Source organism: Pseudophryne corroboree, chromosome 7 (genome assembly GCF_028390025.1).
Source record: "Pseudophryne corroboree isolate aPseCor3 chromosome 7, aPseCor3.hap2, whole genome shotgun sequence".
NCBI classification, from domain to species: domain Eukaryota; kingdom Metazoa; phylum Chordata; class Amphibia; order Anura; family Myobatrachidae; genus Pseudophryne; species Pseudophryne corroboree.
Genome location: NC_086450.1, coordinates 147,906,533 through 147,927,915, shown reverse-complemented (window position 1 = coordinate 147,927,915; position 21,383 = coordinate 147,906,533). Strand labels below are relative to the sequence as shown.

Sequence of the window (21,383 nt, the reverse complement as noted above, 5' to 3'; positions counted from 1 at the left end):
GCGAGCGAACAACTCGGAATGAGGGCCATAGTCCTGTGCAGTATAATGTAACATATGTATAATTCAAGTGGACAATCTGGAACCTGATCCCTAGAGGAACGAGTGGGCCCCTCAGGCAGTGGGGCCCATCGGGGGTTTCCCCTGTACACCTGTGTGCCAGTCCAACCCTGTGCGCAGATGCCGCTGTATGTGTACAGGAAAAGCTACACTGTTACAGAAGCCTTCCTCAACAATTATAGCAATTTGATGATAAATGACTTTCCTAGAAATAATTTAGCATGTATTCTTACCAGAATGACTACAGAGAGTGGGCTCTACTATCCTGCCACTTAAATCATAACAAGCGATAGCACGGAATCGGACACCTTCTCCGCAGCTTTTCATGTTCCCCGGAGTTCTCGTTCTCAGTTGAATCTCATTTCTCGAGTCTCTTATTATGCAGTCTGACCAATTTCCATGTGGATGAGATTTATATTCTTTACAGGCGCAGGCCTCTGTCTCGACTAACGGATAAACCTCTGCATTCTGACATCTGTCCCGCTTCTTGCTTTTCCCTGTAACGAGTATGGCATTGTTTTATTGAAATCTAAAATAATATACAAGTGTAACAAAATTCATACTCCAGCTAAATGAAAACATATTTGTCTTCTGTGTTTTCAGCCACCTGAGAGCAAAAGTTTAAATATAGTATTTCAGATTTTGTGACATTTCACGGCCGACTAATATTGCCTCCTGCTCGGAGAATAAGCAATACATTTTATTACAAAACAATAACATTGGAGGATACAGAGTGGATTTACTTACTGAAATGTTCAAGGTATCAAACTATTTGTCATTAAACAAGGAGTATACCAGCAGCGTTACACAAAAGAGAAATTCTGTGGCATTATCCTGTCTTGGGAAGGCTCTATACATTATTAATATTCCTCAATTACATACTGCAAATAAGACAATTACTCTGCCTCTGTTTACAATAAACATTTCAAACATAACTCACACTTTGAGGTGTCCCAGGTGGCTGCCATTCTTTGCACAGAAGGAAATTAATGCAATTTAACAGTAAATATTATAGCCATATTATAGCTTCATATCCAAAACTAAGAAGCAGAGAGGGATGAATCTATTTTTATAATTCTTTTTTATGTTCTAATGTTTTTATACAACTCAACAAGATGTATTAGCGTTATGTACTACCAAAGTGCCAAGATACAGCCAATAAGCAATTAGATTTGTTTTTTTTTATCAAATACAAATAAAACAATAAGGATATAATGCAGGCACAAGATGCAGGCATGAGCATGATTCCAGCTTTTTAACCCGTACTGTATATTTAAAGCGAAATTATTATCCTAAAAGGCACCAACCTTTAAAAAAAAATCCCACTATAACTCACCTGATATACATCTTTAGTCATTATACAGTATATGGCCCTAAAGATTATTGATGGGTACAAAGCATGTGCCTTGGTACATATATGTTTGTGAATGCACCAGTTTTACAAGGAAAGAGTAGGGATAATACTTTTTTGCCATGCTTTGTTTGCCAGCTGCCTACTTACCTCATCTCAAGGTTTCCTTTGCCTCATGTCTTCTCCTTATCTCTGCCATGCTGTCATTATCACAATACACAGGGCAGTTCTGGATCTGATTTGGTTAGAACTGGGTTAGCACTGCTTCCCCAGTGGCTCGCAGAGGTACAGGTCTTCTCCAGAGACTCCTGCAAGGAGGTTTGAGTTTTGCTGCTATTGCCCCTGAGATGGTGGCCCTCCAGATATGACGGGCAGGGATTTGATTGAAAAGAGATGACAAGAGATTTGAGGCACAAAATACCAGGAGGTGAGGAACTGTAGTGACTAACACAGTGTAGCTTGAATTGTTGTGGCACAGGCTGCACGGAGGTAAGGCATATGGTACTAATGTAGATCCAGTTTTGAGGCACAAATCACCGGGAGCAGTGATTGCACTATGAGACACAGCAAAGTCCTGACCATCCAGAAGGTGGAGATGGAACAACAGGTATAAGTTGAGTGCCTGAGGCACAAGGCACTGTATGGTCTGGTTCAGCTGTGTTTTCATTATGAAACCTGGTGAATGTATCAAGCATTCTAAAGAGTGGAAGTGTGCATAGTAACCAATCAGATCCTAGCTAGCATTTTCTCAAGTACATTTAATAAAATGATAAGTATGATAAGTACTGTAGAAGTTCATTGGTTGCTTAGGCCAAATTCTCCACTCCACAAGTGGCTGAGGGATTGTCCTGAGCCAGCAAGAAAATGCTTAGTACACCAGATCCAATTAGTGACTCTGTGGGGCAGATGTATTAAGCCTGGAGAATTGATAAAGCAGGGATAAATGCAAGATGATATGGCACCAGCCAATCAGCTCCAATATGTAAATGAGCAGTTAGGAGCGGATTGGCTGGTGCGTTATCACCTTGCACTTATAACTGCTTTAGCACTTCTCCAGGCTTAATACATCTGCCCCTGTGTTCCCTGTCTGTACTCCCTTGCCTAATATTTGCCACCTCTTCAACAATAGTACCTGCAAGCTGCCTTTTGTCTTATGTCATTCACATTGTCTCACCTGTAAGATTACAATATGTATGTTGTGGGTGCTCCTGAGTGTACTGCCAGGCCATCAATTCATGGCCACTGGAAGGCCAAACTTCTATGCTAGCAATTGCAGTCCCTGACACTCTGTTTAATGTCCTCCATACTCACGTAGGTGAGGGTCAGGTATATATGCATAGTGCTGCCAATCAGGGCTTAGCACATGTTTATCTGACCCCTGTGGGAAGATGTATGAAGTCTGGAGAAGTGATAAAGCAGTGATAAGTGCAAGGTGATAACCAGGGTTTTTTTTTTGGAAAAGGGGTATAAGTTATGTGCCACAATACTTGTATATGCTCACAAAATATGTGAATACAGTATCTTCATTTCTCATCAGGTAAATTAGTTGTGCAATATACTGTAAATTATCCTTAATGAATTAACTCCATTGAAGGTCCCCCATATACAAAAAGGTGAGAAATAAAACCCCCTGAAACTATTGTGGTATAATAAAAGTGAATACGTCTGAAAAGTTTATATGCTCTTCTAGAGCGGTTTATAAACAAGCACTTTTTTTCTGACAAGAATATTTCACATAATTCCAGAGTTAAGTCACAGCTTAAAGTCAAACTTCAAGCTTCTTTAAATGTCTTTATTCTCCTGAGATGGTAGGAATCTTCATCACCCAGCCCTATGTGTTTCTTGTTTCATGTAACAACTACATCAGATAGAGGTGGTTTATGGAGATTGAGTCTTAAGGTGTGTACACACGGTAAAACTTTTTCTTTCGATTTTGACTATATGAACTATATAGTCAACTATATAGTCAAAATCGCAAGAAAAGGTAGTGCAGATCGCAAGGTGAAAGTCACCTTGCGATCCTAATGCGCGGTTCCGCGAGGTAGGTATCATAAGCCTAGATAGACTGTGCAGGCAAGTCAATTTTGACTATCTAGTATAAAAGTATAGTCAAAATTGACACTTAATATATTTAAACAAGGGAGCGCTAAGAACAGGGTCAGTTTAAATCACACATTTATTACAATCCACATATAAACAGCAAATAAAATCAAGGATAATATCCGGATATTAAAACAATATAGTGCACTCTTTATTTAGTCCCATGCCCTGAGCTCGGATTAGTAATTGTCTATTCACACAGATAGATCCGTACAATCTCCACTGGTACGCATTAATTGTATCCAATTGTAACCATGCTGTCTTGATAATACATTGGCTTTAAACAGGACAACCTTCTTATTATTTGTATCCAGCAAAAATGTATCAGTCACTGGAAGGCTCCTTAATAGATAGCAGTAGGGGGAGAGCGCTGTGTAGTGAATGGATGCACAGCGGTATGCTACGACCCCTACGTCCCAGCCGCAGCACGTCTTTTGAAGGGATACTCACAGCCGCCTCGGCTTCCCTCGGGGTGCAGACCGTTTTGCACTCGGTCCTGCTATTGCTTTATCCCCGGTCAGGTTTCCACTGCGCTGCGTGCGGTATTAGGATCCGTTCGTGAAAGAGCTCCGGGCACCGGAATCCAAGTAGTGAACGCCCCTCTTACGCGTTTCTCCGCCCACGGGTCAGCGGTTTCCTCAGAGAGTTATCCCAGCAGTATAACCAGTCCCTTTTTATGCTGGGATAAGCCAATCATTATACTGATTGATTAAATTACACTTTGCTGTTATAAATACATGGAACTTACTTAATATAATTTTTTTTAAACATTTAAATCATATATAAAAAGTGTCAACAGTTTCTTATGGTGGTAAAAACATCATTCAACAATCATATATGCATATGTTCGATTTAAACAAAAACTAATCATTTTGATTTAACATAATTGAACCCAATTATCTAAAACTGACCAGGAGAAAGTCAAATAAATATTGGAAGCTCATTCTCAAGCAAACCGCTCTTGTGGCTCAGAGGGAACTTCACCAGCTCACAACTTACACAGCCTCCAAAACCACAGGATCAATTCCATCATATACCTAGTTTTCTATCAGAATCGTATTTAGGATATTTATAGCTTAATTAATTTTTATTATTATTATTAGGTTTTCACACCTCCATCATCCACTACAAATTTCTCTTCAATGATTTAATAGATACCGTATATACTCGAGTATAAGCCGACTTTTTCAGCACTTTTTTTTGTGCTGAAAAAGCCACCTCGGCTTATACTCGAGTCAGTGCAGGCAGAGGCAGAGCAGTGTGAAGGAGGGACATGGAGCGCACAGCGCGCGGCGCTCCTGTGTCCCTCCTGCATCTCCGGCGGCAGCAGCGGCGGTTCTATTACAGGAAATACCCGTTCGTGACCTCTGATCACGAACCGGCACTTCCTATAATAGACCCGCCGCGGCCGCCGAAGATGCAGGAGGGACACAGGAGAGCCGCGCACGCTGTGTGCTTCGTGTCCCTCCAGAAGACAGCGCGGGATCGACGGAGGGGTAAGTAACAACACTGTGGGGCATACCTGGCACTTGGGGAGGGAACGTATCTGGCAGCACTGTGGGGGCATATCTGGCAGCACTGTGGGGGCATATCTGGCAGCACTGTGGGGGCATATCTGGCAGCACTGTGGGGGCATATCTGGCAGCACTGTGGGGGCATATCTGGCAGCACTGTGGGGGCATATCTGGCAGCACTGTGGGGGCATAACTGGCAGCACTGTGGGGGCATAACTGGCAGCACTGTGGGGGCATATCTGGCAGCACTGTGGGGGCATATCTGGCAGCACTGTGGGGGCATATCTGGCAGCACTGTGGGGGCATAACTGGCAGCACTGTGGGGGCATAACTGGCAGCACTGTGGGGGCATATCTGGCAGCACTGTGGGGGCATAACTGGCAGCACTGTGGGGGCATAACTGGCAGCACTGTGGGGGCATATCTGGCAGCACTGTGGGGGCATATCTGGCAGCACTGTGGGGGCATATCTGGCAGCACTGTGGGGGCATATCTGGCAGCACTGTGGGGGCATATCTGGCAGCACTGTGGGGGCATAACTGGCAGCACTGTGGGGGCATATCTGGCAGCACTGTGGGGGCATATCTGGCAGCACTGTGGGGGCATAACTGGCAGCACTGTGGGGGCATAACTGGCAGCACTGTGGGGGCATATCTGGCAGCACTGTGGGGGCATATCTGGCACTATGAGGGCATATCTGGCACTGAGGGCTGTGTACGGCTAGAGCTGCATTTCCCACCCTAGGCTTATACTCGAGTCAATAAGTTTTCCCAGGTTTTTGTGGTAGAATTAGGTGCCTCGGCTTATATTCGGGTCGACTTATACTCGAGTATATACGGTACCTAATGATATTTATATCTCATCATTCCATTGTTATAATGTTAAGAAATTATTCACCCTTTCTTTTAAAAAGTTATAATTAGGGAATTATTGAATCAAGGTAAAACAGAAATATAATTATAATTATCACTATCTGCAAACTAAAGTTCTGTTAACAACATGTGGGGCAGGTCAAAGTGCATCTTTTGAGTCTTTCACTTCAGGACAGAAGTTTGAGATAGAAACAATCATTAATTGTCAACAGACATTTGTCATATATTTGATTAGCTGTACCTGTGGTAAGCAATATGTGGGAAGGACCACTAGGAGCTTGAACACAAGGTTCCTTAAACATAGAAGAAATGTAATAAAGAAAAATTACAAGCACAGCCTCTCAAAACACGTAGTATGTTGTCATGCTGGGGACGTTAATGTACTTAAGGTGCAGGGCATTGAATTTATAGCACCTACCCCAAAAGGAGGTGATAGATTTAATCGCCTGTGCACAAGAGAGGCGTTCTGGATTTTCTCGTTGGGGACCCTCACCCCAGATGGCCTCAACGAGAATATCGAATTGAATAATATTGGAGGCTGTTAGATTCCATGCATAATTTTTTGGGGGTATTGTTATCTTTTTTCCCCTCTCCTTCCTTTTTCCCCTCTCCTTCCTTCTTCTGTTTCAATAGACTCCAGCTCCTTTATAGTTAAAATCTCTGCCAATAGGAGAAGACTGTATACTAAAATGTATACTAAAATGTACTTTAGTTTGCAGATAGTGATAATTATAATTATATTTCTGTTTTACCTTGATTCAATAATTCCCTAATTATAACTTTTTAAAAGAAAGGGTGAATAATTTCTTAACATTATAACAATGGAATGATGAGATATAAATATCATTAGGTATCTATTGAATCATTGAAGAGATATTTGTAGTGGATGATGGAGGTGTGAAAACCTAATAATAATAATAAAAATTAATTAAGCTATAAATATCCTAAATATGATTCTGATAGAAAACTAGGTATATGATGGAATTGATCCTGTGGTTTTGGAGGCTGTGTAAGTTGTGAGCTGGTGAAGTTCCCTCTGAGCCACAAGAGCGGTTTGCTTGAGAATGAGCTTCCAATATTTATTTGACTTTCTCCTGGTCAGTTTTAGATAATTGGGTTCAATTATGTTAAATCAAAATGATTCGTTTTGTTTAAATCGAACATATGCATATATGATTGTTGAATTATGTTTTTACCACCATAAGAAACTGTTGACACTTTTTATATATGATTTAAATGTTTTTAAAAAATTATATTAAGTGAGTTCCATGTATTTATAACAGCAGAGTGTAATTTAATCAATCAGTATAATGATTGGCTTATCCCAGCATAAAAAGGGACTGGTTATACTGCTGGGATAACTCTCTGAGGAAACCGCTGACCCGTGGGCGGAGAAACGCGTAAAAGGGGCGTTCACTACTTGGATTCCGGTGCCCGGAGCTCTTTCACGAACGGATCCTAATACCGCACGCAGCGCAGTGGAAACCTGACCGGGGATAAAGCAATAGCAGGACCGAGTGCAAAACGGTCTGCACCCCGAGGGAAGCCGAGGCGGCTGTGAGTATCCCTTCAAAAGACGTGCTGTGGCTGGGACGTAGGGGTCGTAGCATACCGCTGTGCATCCATTCACTACACAGCGCTCTCCCCCTACTGCTATCTATTAAGGAGCCTTCCAGTGACTGATACATTTTTGCTGGATACAAATAATAAGAAGGTTGTCCTGTTTAAAGCCAATGTATTATCAAGACAGCATGGTTACAATTGGATACAATTAATGCGTACCAGTGGAGATTGTACGGATCTATCTGTGTGAATAGACAATTACTAATCTGAGCTCAGGGCATGGGACTAAATAAAGAGTGCACTATATTGTTTTAATATTTAATATTATCCTTGATTTTATTTGCTGTTTATATGTGGATTGTAATAAATGTGTGATTTAAACTGACCCTGTTCTTAGCGCTCCCTTGTTTAAATATATTTTGTGTTTCTTGGTAATTGGTGGAACAGTACCACCGGTGAGAGCAGTATAGATTAAGTGTTTTTAATTAATTATGGGTATTAATTAACAGATTTCTTGGTGGTATTATCATAGAGCGCTGTGTATTTTAGAAATATTTAAAATTGACACTTAGCCAAAATCGTACATAGTCAGTATCGCAAGCACAGTCATCTAGGCTTGCGATACCGACCTAATCCCTATTGCAGAGTGAGAATCGGGGTTAGCCCGAATCTCACCGTGTGTACACACCTTCACTTCAAGCATGTTCACGATTACAATTGGTTACATAACCCAAATCAAAGATCATATGATTACCTCAAGATTGGCCGATCATCCTAAACTTTAGATTTACAGAATATTACTGCTGGTCTTTTATAATGTATTAAAAAAATGAGAATGCATCAAAGTTTATGTAAATTCATTCTACCAATAATCAATAATTCCTAATAAGATATGTAGCCCTGATTTACACAGTATTAATGTAGCATTGATTTACAAAGAATGAAAACAACCTACATCCTATCAAGTATATTAATTAGCATGCAGTCTGATTTAGGTTTACAGTATGGTCACAACAGGACCAAGTTCTGTAGCTACTTCAATATAGGAATGGCTCCCATACAAATTGTGATTTGCTGAAATGTTTTATGTTTCCTCTTTTATCTGTTTTATGTTTCCTCTTTTATCCTTTATCTGTTAAGCACCATTAAAGTAACAGCATGAGTAGGACACAACAGCTCTATCTCAGAAGGATGTTAAGTATGGCTAGATTGTAATCCATTTTATAACGTGGAGCTATATTACACCAAGACAAAGTTGTTGTTTTTTTGAGTCCATCAAATAATCAGACTAATAAAATAACTGATCTCCCACATGGTGTGTTATATGAGAACATTACATAGTCAGTGGTAATGCTCTGCTATATACACACACACACACCAACAAATCAAGGTCCCTGTGGTGTTTTTAACAGTTCTCCACAATATTGAAAGTTTGAATGTATCTATTTATTATAGCACTGCAGTAATTAATATTCTACAGTATATCACCACAGCAGGGATAGAGAATGTTATTCTGCCATTATACTGTATTATGTGGCTGCTCTAGACCCAATTGCCTGGTAAATCTAACGCCATCCTGAGATACATCTGCCTCTTAGTGTTTCCTACAGTATAATCTCAAATCAATTATGGGGTCTCCTTATGTTGCAAGGAATAACCAAATCTCCAGCAAAAATGCTGAGAAATGCTCTGTCTCCACATCTCACAATCTAACACGGCCAACCACAGAGAGATCAGTTATTTCTACTGCAGTACTTCATTTTCCAACACTTTCAGCAGTCCCCATACTGTATACCAGTTTAGGGATGGTGGCCTTAGTAATTTTTCCACTTGTAGTGCTAAGTGTTTGAGAAGTGTTCCTATGGTATACGGTCAGACATTCAGAAAGTGGACATTCAGAATGTGGACACCAGAATGTCAACAGTTGGAATGTTGATATGGATATTAGATTGACAACCAATATGTCGACATACACGGTTGACATGTTTAAAATCTCAACACTTTCAGAATGTTGACATCTAACACGTTGACACCAGAATGTTGACATATGTGTTTTTGTGGTTTTATTTTATTTTTGTATTTTTTTCATTTTTAGGGTAAGGCGTAGGGTTAGGTTTAAGGCCAGTACTCACTGGCAGATGTGGGGAGAGATGTGTGCTGAGCAAACCGCTCAGCACACATCTCTCCCCCTGCTCAGCACAGCACGATGTGTGCTGAGCGTGCGGGGGGAGCGGGCACTAATTTCATCCAGCGGGTGAAGTGAGCGACCCGCTAGATTGGCCTGCATGCAGGCCAATCTAGCACCAGCGATAGCGATGCGCGGGGCTGCGCATCGCGATATCGCTGTGAGGGGTACACATGGGGAGATCACTGCTTAAAATCTATGCAATCTAGTCAGATTGCTTAGATTTTAAGCAGCGGTCGCTCCGTGAGTACCCCCCTTTAGGGTAAGTGTTAGGCTAAAATAAGCATAAAAAACCTAGGTCAACATTCTGGTGTCGAGATGTTAAATGTTGACATTCTGAATGTGTCTACATTTTAACCATATTGGTTGTCGACTTACATGCATGTTGACATTCTGACTGTCAACTAGTCATAGCACACCCTCAGCAATAAAAGCACATGCACCCGCTTTATAGATGGAGCATGTCATTGACCGTGTGCCACATTTGCTCCCATATTTTAATCCATTTCCCTTACTTGCAACAAACAGATTTGGGCCCAGATTTGTCAAGTTTTGGAGAGTGATAAATTGCAGAGCTAAAGGGGTCTATTCATGAAGCAGTGAAAAGAGTGGAGAAGTGAGCCAGTAGAGAAGTTGCCCATGGCAACCAATCAACATTGAAGTAACATTTATCATTTGCATACTTTATAATTAAAATTATACAGTGCAGCTGATTGGTTGTCATGGGCGGCTTCCCCACTGGCTCACTTCTCCACTCTTTTCACTGCTTCATGAATAGACCCCATAGTACCAACCAATCAGCTCCTAACAGCCATGTTACAGGCTGTGTTTGAAAAATGACAGTTAGGAGCTGATATGTTGGTACTTTATCACTGTGCAATTTATCACTCTCCATGACTTGATAAATCTGGGCCTTGGTTTTTGGTATTATTTAAACTGCTAAAACCCACAAATGTAGAAGAAGCACTTCCCATTCTATCTCGCGTACACATACACACACACAAACACATACTACAGTTCCAAATTGTGTAGCCACATTCATAGGAGTGTATTACAGTATGTACCAAGGAGAAATAGATACAAATCAGAAGTCTACATGGGTGCATGTACATTTGCACATGGGTGGTCATTCCGAGTTGTTCGCTCGCTAGCTGCTTTTAGCAGCATTGCAAACGATAGGCCGCCGCCCTCTGGGAGTGTATCTTAGCTTAGCAGAATAGCGAACGAAAGATTAGCATAACTGCTACTAAATAATTTGCTGCAGTTTCTAAGTAGCTCCAGACCTACTCCTAGACTGCGATCACCTCAGTCCGTTTAGTTCCTGGTTTGACGTCACAAACACGCCCTGCGTTCGGCCAGCCACTCCCCAGTTTCTCCAGCCACTCCTGCGTTTTTACCAGGCACGCCTGCGTTTTTTAGCACACTCCCTGAAAACGGTCAGTTTCCGCCCATAAACACCCACTTCCTGTCAATCACACTACGATCACTTGAGCGAGGAAAAAAACTTCGCTCGAGCTTGTGTAAATCTACAAAGTTTTGTGTGAAAGTACTTAGCGCATGCGTGCTGCGTACCATGCGCATTTTTGCCTTTTTTTACTTAATCGCTGCACTGCGAAAATTGGCAGCGAGCGATCAACTCGGAATGACCCCCATGGTTCTGAGTATGTGCAGAGCGATTTCATGCAACTTCTGGTACGCATAATGGATTGCTATTCACTATGCATCCGCAGACCCTAAGCATTCTTTTCTGATACACTCACTATTAATTGCCAAACTGACTGGTGACCATGTACCATATAGGGTTCCATGAAGGCACTTCTCAAAATCCTGTAGCAGAATCAATGCCTGGATAAGGTAACATGTACTGAGCAGAATCAGCTCAGTCTGTGGTAAAATAAACATAGTCATAGCCAGTCATAATATAATGCTGCCCCCTGATATTATGTACAAATGAGTTTCTCTAAGCCTCATTATTAATGTTATATGTAATTTTATTTCTAGGAGGTTAAATAACATTTACCAGTGAGATGCCTCCTCCTGATCCTGGATGAAACACAGTCTGTGGAGCATGAGGTAAACTGGGTCCAAGGGGTAAATGTACAGTCCTCCTTACAGGGGATGTTACACTCCTGTGCTAAGGGTGGGATTGGTCCGGCCCATCGAAGACATTCAGTCACCTCTGTAGGGTGGTCATCAGCAGTTACACAGATTATATCTGGAAAACAAGAAACAACAGACTTATCCTCCGATTCTACTTTATTGTTAATGTGCATTTTACTAGGGTCATAGCATTTTGGTTAGCTACTATTCTTATCTCTGGCTCATCTGTGGTTCTCCGGTTTTGAAGTGGGTCAGGCTATAGATACCTGTAGCCAGTTAGATCATTAGAATGGTCACAGCAGCACAGACAATATCAGAAGATGATTGTGCTAATCATGTGTGAGGTATTGATTTGTTTATGGATTCTGATGATCAAGCTGCATATGAAAGAGTTGCGTTATAATTTGAGGCAGAAGCAGAGGTAAGCCAGATGTCTTAGTGTAAGCATCAGGGTCAGGAGATGAGAAATGTGTTATCAAGGTCAGGGCTGCATGTGACAGTGGCAGTGGTGTTATGTTAGGAGGAGAATGGAGGCATGTTGGAAACCATTGCTTGAGATTTAGACAGTGGAAGGAGCAGGGTTCCCAACAGCGCAGAGAAGCAGCATGGGGCTCCTTTCAAATTAGTGCACCGAAGATTGCTGTGTCAAACACACCTTTGTATAAAACAACATCCATAAACCCATCTTATTGCTTCTATATAGTGGCAAATTAACAATTGAACAATTCTGTGAACAGGCATTAAATTGTCTGTTGGATCAATCTCCAAACAATGGGCCTGATACCAATTTGTATACACATGCCTACGCAGCTTCGATTTTTCCCCTACAGACTTGCTAATCAATGCAAATGATGCAGCCACCCAGAAAAGGATGTTGATGCCCACGGAGCCATGGCAAATTCCTCAGCAATTGTGAACATACCGTTTATGCAGCATTGACGCAGAAACTAGGAACATTAACTCCCCGAGTTAGTCTATGGTCACGCGGACTGGCTGCTGGCACCATGTTACTATACGTACATGAATGCAGCTGAAAGCAGAAACACACCTGAAAGTGGTGGTGACATTCCTGTATTTTGTGTCACCACTTCCCGTCACCTCCCACAAACGGTCTCTGTCAGTCACTCTGCCTGTAAATCCTCACCGCGAATAGTATTGCAAAAATACCTTGGTACGTGTGCAGTGTGATTGCGGCACATGCGCAGTGTACTGATAATCGCTTAGTTGCATGAACTTCGGCATTGCGTACTAATCAGAATCAGTCCCAATATCACAGGAAATGTTATCACAGTAATCATAAGATAAGTGGTAAAATAATGTATTCAAACAACAAACTGATTTAAAAAATAGCCAGTAATTTTACCTTCACCGTTGTTGCTTTATGTTAATTGCAAGATACAGCTGAGGCTGAAATGCCATATATAAACCCTTCGCGTGAGTGGAAATCTATTGGGAATAGAGCTGGCATGCAGAAAAATCATACACACAGTATATATATTTTTTCATCTCCATAGTAACTTGCTAAATATATCAGATCAATGTACATTAAAAAATCAAAAGACTTTGCCCTGTACTTTAAAAGAAGCTATTTACGTGAGGATTTACGAGCTGACGCTTGCTAGGAAGTCAGCCACCTCATGCTGTGCACAGAAAAATACTCTAAATGGAGAGAGATCTGTCATTTCCACAAACTGTGACTCTTAATAAGTGACATCCCTCACAGCATGGTAGAGACTGCTGACGTTCACTACTGTAGCATCTGAAATAAATGACAATGCCTTTTCTTTTTAGGAGCACACTATGCCATGGCTTTAGGCACCATCTGTATAGATAAGACAGTGACTGTGAGTCTACTAGGAGTCTGACTGATAAATGAATGTCTTTAGAGCATAGTTTCTGTAAACTCCTAGTAATCTTCTCTCTATTGGATTGTACGAGTAAATTCTTTTTTTGATTTGTATTTGTATTTTTCAATTTGAATTATTAGAGATGTAGGTATAATAAATGATATGTTTTTTGTAGGGCTTAAGTGAAATCAGACTTACTAGCACCTCCATAGAAACTAGGCTGTGATTTATATTTCCACACCACTAACCATCCAACCAATTGAATGCTTTAATGACATAAAAATATATTCTTTAATAAAAAAAAATTAAGCCTAGTAAAAGGTATGGTAATGGAAACCACTGGTTCCAATGGGTGGCACTCGATATACCAGCTGTTGCAGCTCTATAGCCACTACCATTTGCACTTGTAGTCAGCACTGCAGTATTTGTGTTACAACAACACTTTCACAATGCTACTTGCTCCATTTACTTTTGCCACAAGTGAACGCATTATGGTCAGATGAGAGTCTTATTGTCCTCCGACTACAAGTGCTCATTATTATTATTATTATTATTATTATTATTATCCTTTATTTATATGGCGCCACAAGGGTTCCGCAGCGCCCAATTACAGAGTACATAAACAAATAATCAAACAGGAAAACAGCAACTTACAGTTGACGACAATATAGGACAAGTACAGGGTAAATAAACATAGCTACATCAGCAGATGACACTGGAATAAGTACAGGTTGAGTATCCCTTATCCAAAATGCTTGGGACCAGAAGTATTTTGGATATCAGATTTTTCCGTATTTTGGAATAATTGCATACCATAATGAGATATCATGGTGATGGGACCTAAGTCTAAGCACAGAATGCATTTATGTTACATATACACCTGGGCCCTCATTCCGAGTTGTTCGCTCGGTAAAAATCTTCGCATCGCAGCGATTTTTCGCTTAATGCGCATGCGCAATGTCCGCACTGCGACTGCGCCAAGTAAATTTGCTATGTACTTAGGAATTTTACTCACGGCATTTTCATCGTTCTGGCGATCGTAATGTGATTGACAGGAAATGGGTGTTACTGGACGGAAACTGGCCGTTTTATGGGCGTGTGGGAAAAAACGCTACCGTTTCCGGAAAAAACGCAGGAGTGGCTGTAGAAACAGAGGAGTGTCTGGGCGAACGCTGGGTGTGTTTGTGACGTCAAACCAGGAACGACAAGCACTGAACTGATCGCAGATGCCGAGTAAGTCTGAAGCTACTCAGAAACTGCTACGAGGTGTGTAATCGCAATATTGCGAATACATCGTTCGCAATTTTAAGATGCTAAGATTCACTCCCAGTAGGCGGCGGCTTAGCAAGAGCAAATCTGCTAAAATCCGCTTGCGAGCGAACAACTCGGAATGAGGGCCCTTATACACACAGCCTGAAGGTAATTTTAGCCAATATTTTTAATAACTTTGTGCATTAAACAAAGTGTGTGTACATTCACACAAATCATTTATGTTTCATATACACCTTATACACACAGCCTGAAGATCATTTAATACAATATTTTTAATAACTTTGTGCATTAAGCAAAGTTTGTGTACATTGAGTCATCAGAAAACAAAGTTTTCACTATCTCACTCACACTCAAAAAATTCCGTATTTCGGAATATTTGGATATGGGATACTCAACCTGTATCAGGTGGCAAAAGACTGCTGGATTTGGTGCAGCTGAAGATTATTAAAGTAAGTAAAGGGTAAGCACATGAGGGAAGAGGGCCTGCATGTCAAATACAACGCCAGGGCAGGAGACAGTCAACCTTACAAAACCACTACCAGACCGAGTGCTGTTTGAACTTACTACTTTATGAACACCAGGAGAAGACTGGACTAGATTTATTCCTTGTTCTAATTTGTTGTCATTTTCTTTTCTAGCAGTGTTGGTTTTAATCGTCCAGTCATTGTATTATTGAGGATTGGGAACTTGGCACAGATGAAATTATACATAATTCCATACAAAAGGGAATTCATAGTGGTTCTGTGTCTGGGAAAAGAGGACGTATATTCTTCTGAAATGCATAACATGGGAACACTACTACCTGTCTGATTCACCACTTAACTATCGATATTAGTGTTGTCTCAACTCACACTTGCTCTATCAGAGTTCCTGCTGTATTGGCAACTCTCCACCTGCAAGCAGAGGGATTACCGTCACATTGTAGCATAGAAAGTGGGCAAATTCTGAATTGTGAGTGTTCTTGAAGTGAGACCCCACAATTATACTAGCCGCCTAGTCACAGGGGCTTTCCTCACTTCTGTGCTTAGCTGGATAGTCACAGAGCTAAATAGCCACCAACGCATTTCATGATTACTCACTTCATTACTAGTAACACCATGATAAGCCTTTAGTTCCAAAACCAATGGCTTCTTCTACAACATCTGCCTTTCCCTTAAAGCCATATATGCTTACTAGTACTCGGATGCCATCAGGACTTCTGTGTCAGTAGCAAGTGCTTATTAAGGGTTAGTGTGATTACCAAAGACTATATGGAACACAGAAATCAGAACTAATAGGGGTTGGGGCTGTGTTACCGGTGGCCGGAATCCGGACGTTCAGCATCCTGACGCCGGGATCCCGGCCAAAGAATGCCGGGTGGGGGGCGAGCGGAATGAAGCCCCTTGCGGGCTCGATGTGCTCGCCACAGGTCCTATTCCCACTCTATGGGTGTCGTGGACACCCATGAGTGGGAATAGTTAATTTTAGTGGGCATACCGACTGTCGGGATTTTCAAGGTTTGGGATGCAGGCGGAGGTATTGTGGCCGCCAGTCATATAACTACATCCCTACTAAAGCAAAGGACCAATGTCAAGGTTCAGTATAGTGACTGAAATCAAAGTAAAAACCTATGACAACAATAGGTTTTGTATCAGTATCTCACACACACATAAATGAATGATCACAATATTATGGAAACCCCATGACTGTTAAGAGGTGACAACCACATACCCAGTGGAATAAAAGATATTAATAGAACAGATTAAGGTAACAGAACTTATCTAAATTCAAAGACTGAGACAGAAGACTATTCAGGAAGACTTAATAGTAGGGCAGGCAGTACAGAATTAAAGTCACGGCAATAGTCAAAGTCAAACTTCAGGAATCAACAAGGAACCGATAAGGAACACAGCTAAAACCTACTGAGCAGGTAGCTATAACCGGCAAGTGAAAAGGGAGACAGCTATTTGAAGGCTAGGACACCAATGAAATAGGCAACGAATTCCAGGCAACTACTACTGTATTATCAGCTATACCCGAGAGACATAGTAACATAGTAACATAGTAACTAAGGTTGAAAAAAGACAATTGTCCATCGAGTTCAACCTATTTGTGGTCTCCTATGCAGTCTTATTATGGGACTAGTTATTTTTATGTTAGGACTAGTTATATTAACTATAATGCGTGCCTATGCACCATAACCCTGAATATTTTTATCCAATAGGAATTTATCTAACCCATTCTAAAAGGTGTTGAATGTGTCCACCATTACTACTCTCTCAGGCAGGGAATTCCAATCACGTATTGTCCTTACTGTGAAAAAACCTTTTCGCCTCAATGTGCGGAAACTCCTCTCCTCTAACCTAAGCGAGTGACCACGTGTCCTCTGTGCTGATCTTATAGAAAACAGGTCGCTCCCAAGTTCTGTGTATTGACCCCTTATATATTTGTAGATGTTGATCATGTCCCCTCTTAGTCTCCTCTTTTCCAATGTAAACATGCATAGCCTTGCAAGCCTTTCCTCGTATTCCAGCGACTCCATGCCCTTGATTAGTTTGGTCGCCTGCCTCTGAACCTTTTCTAGCTCCAGGATATCCTTTTTGTAATATGGTGCCCAAAATTGCACACAGTATTCAAGATGTGGCCTCACTAGTGATTTATATAATGGGAGTATAATACTCTTGTCCCTTGCATCAATTCCCCGTTTTATGCATGCTAATATCTTATTAGCCTTCTTTGCTGCACTCCTACTTTGGGTACTGCTGTTTAATTTGTTATCTATGTGAACCCCTAGGTCTTTTTCCAGTACAGAATCCCCTAATATTACCCCATTTAGTATGTAGGTGTTATTTTTGGTCTTGCCCCCACAGTGCATTACCTTACACTCGTCTGTGTTGAACCTCATTCTCCATTTTGCCGCCCATGCTTCCAGTTTAGTTAAGTCGTTCTGAAGAGACTCAGCATCCCCCTCTGTATTTATAACCTTACACAATTTGGTATCATCTGCGAAAATTGACACCATGCTCTCTAGACTACTATTAGGTCGTTGATGAAAATGTTGAACAAAAGTGGTCCGAGTACAGACCCTTGTGGCACACCACTTAGTAATTTAGTCCAATTTGAAAATGATCCATTGACCACAACGCGCTTCTCCCTATTATCTAACCAATTACTGACCCAAGTGCATATTGTGCTCCCTAGCCCTATTTCTTGTAGCTTATAGATAAGACGCATGTGTGGTACAGTGTCAAAAGCTTTGGCAAAGTCTAAAAAGATTACATCCACCTCCTTACAATGATCAAGGTTTGCACTTACTGTTTCATAAAAGCCAAGTAAGTTGGTCTGACATAATCTGTCCTTCACAAATCCATGTTGGTTCTTTTTAATGACCTTATTTGCTTCAAGGAACTTTTGAATACTGTCCCTTAGAATACCTTCCAATACTTTCCCCACTATAGATGTAAGACTAACTCGTCTATAATTACCTGGTTCAGCTTTGCTCCCCTTTTTGAATATCGGCACTACCTCCGCTATACGCCAGTCTTTGGGAACCATACCCGATTTAACCGAATCCATGAAGATCAAAAATAGACATCTCAAAGTAGAAGAGAAGCTGCCTGTATATCATAGGCATATCCACCAATCAATCACACTCCTAGCTGAACACATAGTTGTAGTCATGTGATCACTACAGAGTATTCCTCATTCTAACAATTAGGAGCTATTCTGATATTTATCTCCTATATAATAGCCCAGATCTGTGACTTTGTGCTTCATTTGCTAATGCTGGGTGGAGTCACAACACTGGGCGGAGTTAGTCAAATGAGTCACAGATCTGGACAAATCTATAGGAGACTAGGAGCAGAAGCAGATGGTATGGGCATGTCACAGGCAGGGGTGCATACCTCCCAGCTTTCTTCAGGCAGAAGGAGGGACACACGCATGGTGAAAAGGGGGCGTGACCAACAAAAAGGGGCGTGGCTTCGCAGGAGCACCCACGATCGCGAGCCACGCCCCCGTTTTCGTCTGTGAGCTGCTGGCATGCCCCCAGGGGTGGATTATGAGTCCGGGGGGCCCAGGGCACTTGAGACAGGGGGGCCTATCTCATTGCTGTGCCTGCTGTGGGTTTGGGGCGTGGCCTAATCGCGCCCACGTGGCCACGCCCCCTTATGCAAATTCCGGGATTTTTTATTTTTTATGGGATTTTGGCCCCTCAGCTAGGGGTAAATCCAGAGGGGGTGGTCGCTCCCTCCTACACACCCACACAGGCAGAAGAAAGCAGGGAGGCTGCTGCCTCCCTGCAACACCACAGACCGGCCAACACGCAGCAGCGTGTGCTGACTGTAGCACAATGCTGTTGCTGGCAGGACGGGGGAGCTTCAGAGCTGGGACAGAGCTACTCCAGCCGGGGGGCCCCCTAAAACTGTGGGGCCCGCAGTACGTACCCCCTGGGCCCCCCCCCCCTTAATCTGTCTCTGCTGCCGGACCCACCCCTTAATCCGTACCCCCTGATGCCCCCTCTCCCTCTGTCTCCACTAAATAGTCTATTCAACGCTGCTCTGCTAAGCACACCACCGCGGGACACTGCGGCCCGCTGGTGGGACAGCGGGACAGACCCCTAAAAATGGGACTGTCCCGCGAAAATAGGGACTGTTGGGAGGTATGGGGGTGCGTGAGGGGGTATGCCGTACAGACAGACGGGCACCGGCTCACTGTGTGCTTGACCCCCCACATCAGCATACTCAGCAGGGGCTCTCTGGCATGGAGGAACGTCACTTTCTGGCACACCCCACGCTTCTTAGCTGCAGTTTTGTGGGGCACCTGCCGCTGTGTGGGTTCCGTACTGCCTCTGTTATCTTCAGCCCCGGCAACCCCACCGCTAGCTGCTGCGCTGCCACCCGCAGTGAGGTGCACCCGGCTCCTTAACACACTTTAGCCGGCGGGTAGCGCTGCAGAAGTCCGCGCTGCTTGCAGGCTCCGACCCCCTCCTCCCTCCAGCCGCAGCGTCTCCTGGGGGCTAACCAGTCACTCCCAGTCTCCCCTTACCACAGTGCCCGGCAGCCGCGCAAGGTCCGCGCTGTGTGACTGAGGAGTGGGCGGAGGGATGCGGACGGGCAGAGGAAGCAGGACTCCAGCCTGAGAGAGTCAGCCATGCCAAGTCTCCACCAGCAGTAGATCCCAACAGGTTGGCGTGGAACAGCAGCAGCCATCAGCAGTGACTCCGGTAAGACACATCTGTCTGTCACCACTGTTCTGTCCCTAACACCAATCTCTCCCGTGCCCTGTGTTCTGTCATGTCCCTGTCACCCCTGGCCTTGCCCTGTCACCCTTATCCTGGCCCTGTCACCCTTATCCTGGCCCTGTTACCCTTATCCTGGCCCTGTTACCCCTATCCTGGCCCTGTCACCCCTGGCCTTGCCCTGTCACCCTTATCCTGGCCCTGTCACCCCTATCCTGGCCCTGTTACCCCTATCCTGGCCCTGTCACCCCTGTGCTTGCCCTGTCAACCCTATCCTGGCCCTGTCACCTCTGTCCTGGTCCTGCCGCCCCTACCCTGGCCCTGTCACCCCTATCCTGTCCCTGTCATTTCTGTCCTGGCCCCGTCGCCCCTGTCCTGGCCCACCCCTCCACCCGCAGCATCTACAGACACCCTCCCCCATCCGCAGTCCCCCCCGCACCCGCTACATTCTGTACATCGTGCCCTGCAGGTGCTGTTCACACCGTCGCAAGGGGCTGCGCCTCCTTCACGATCGCACGCCCTTACATTGTGCAATATTTAACCACTAACAAAGGAATGCAGGTAATACTCCATATAATACAAATATTGAACCCCTTGCGACGGTGTGAAGAGCGCCCGTAGGGCGCGATGAAGCACCTAGTCTTTAATATGTACAGTATTGCATTCATTCAGTATACACATTCCAAATATTTGCACATCAGTAATTAACATCATTATACCGCTGTAATCTTCAAATGTGACAATTAAAAACAATAAATATGTAGCACATATTTACACAAGGCCTTTTCTTTGAAAAACATCTTTTATGAGTTACTGAATGGTTATGGTCATCTACAAATGTGCAAATGTAAAATGCAAATGCAGTTTTGTGATACATGTAATTTCAGGCATTGTCCATTGGAATGCAAAATGATGCACATTGGGCCTGATTCAGATGTGGTTGGAGATGCTAACACTGCTGCAATAGCTCTGTATAGTAATGCAGCAGGAGGAGTTTATTATAGCTCTGCATGGCAGTGCAGCAGGATTAGTCTATTATAGCTTTGTATGGCAATGCAGCAGGAGGCATCTAATACAAGCAGACACCTCCTGCTGCAGTAGTGATCTGGCCTGCATCCTAGGACGCATCATCGGATCACTCACTCACCAACGGGTGGCTTGCGACACCCATGGTGACGCATAGGCCGTGCGTCGCCGAAGTCACAAAAAATCTGTGTATCCACAGAGATCCCTGGCATCTTCCCTCTTCCTAAATGACTGCAACACACCTCTATTTTGAGATATGGAGGCCATTGCCGCCCCCAC

At 43.1% G+C, this 21,383-nt stretch overlaps 1 protein-coding gene across 5 annotated transcripts in view; it reads right to left on the bottom strand.

Moving 5' to 3' along the window:
- The window catches only part of THSD7B (thrombospondin type 1 domain containing 7B), a 1,210,507-nt gene that overhangs the window by 306,823 nt on the left and 882,301 nt on the right, over positions 1 to 21,383 (bottom strand). For all 5 annotated transcript variants that reach the window (XM_063933719.1, XM_063933721.1, XM_063933718.1 and 2 more), the window contains 2 exons: positions 11,662 to 11,856; positions 291 to 554 (listed from right to left, as the gene is read on the bottom strand). In XM_063933719.1, coding sequence (XP_063789789.1) covers positions 291 to 554; positions 11,662 to 11,856 — 459 coding nt within the window. The remainder of the gene's footprint in view (positions 1 to 290; positions 555 to 11,661; positions 11,857 to 21,383) is intronic.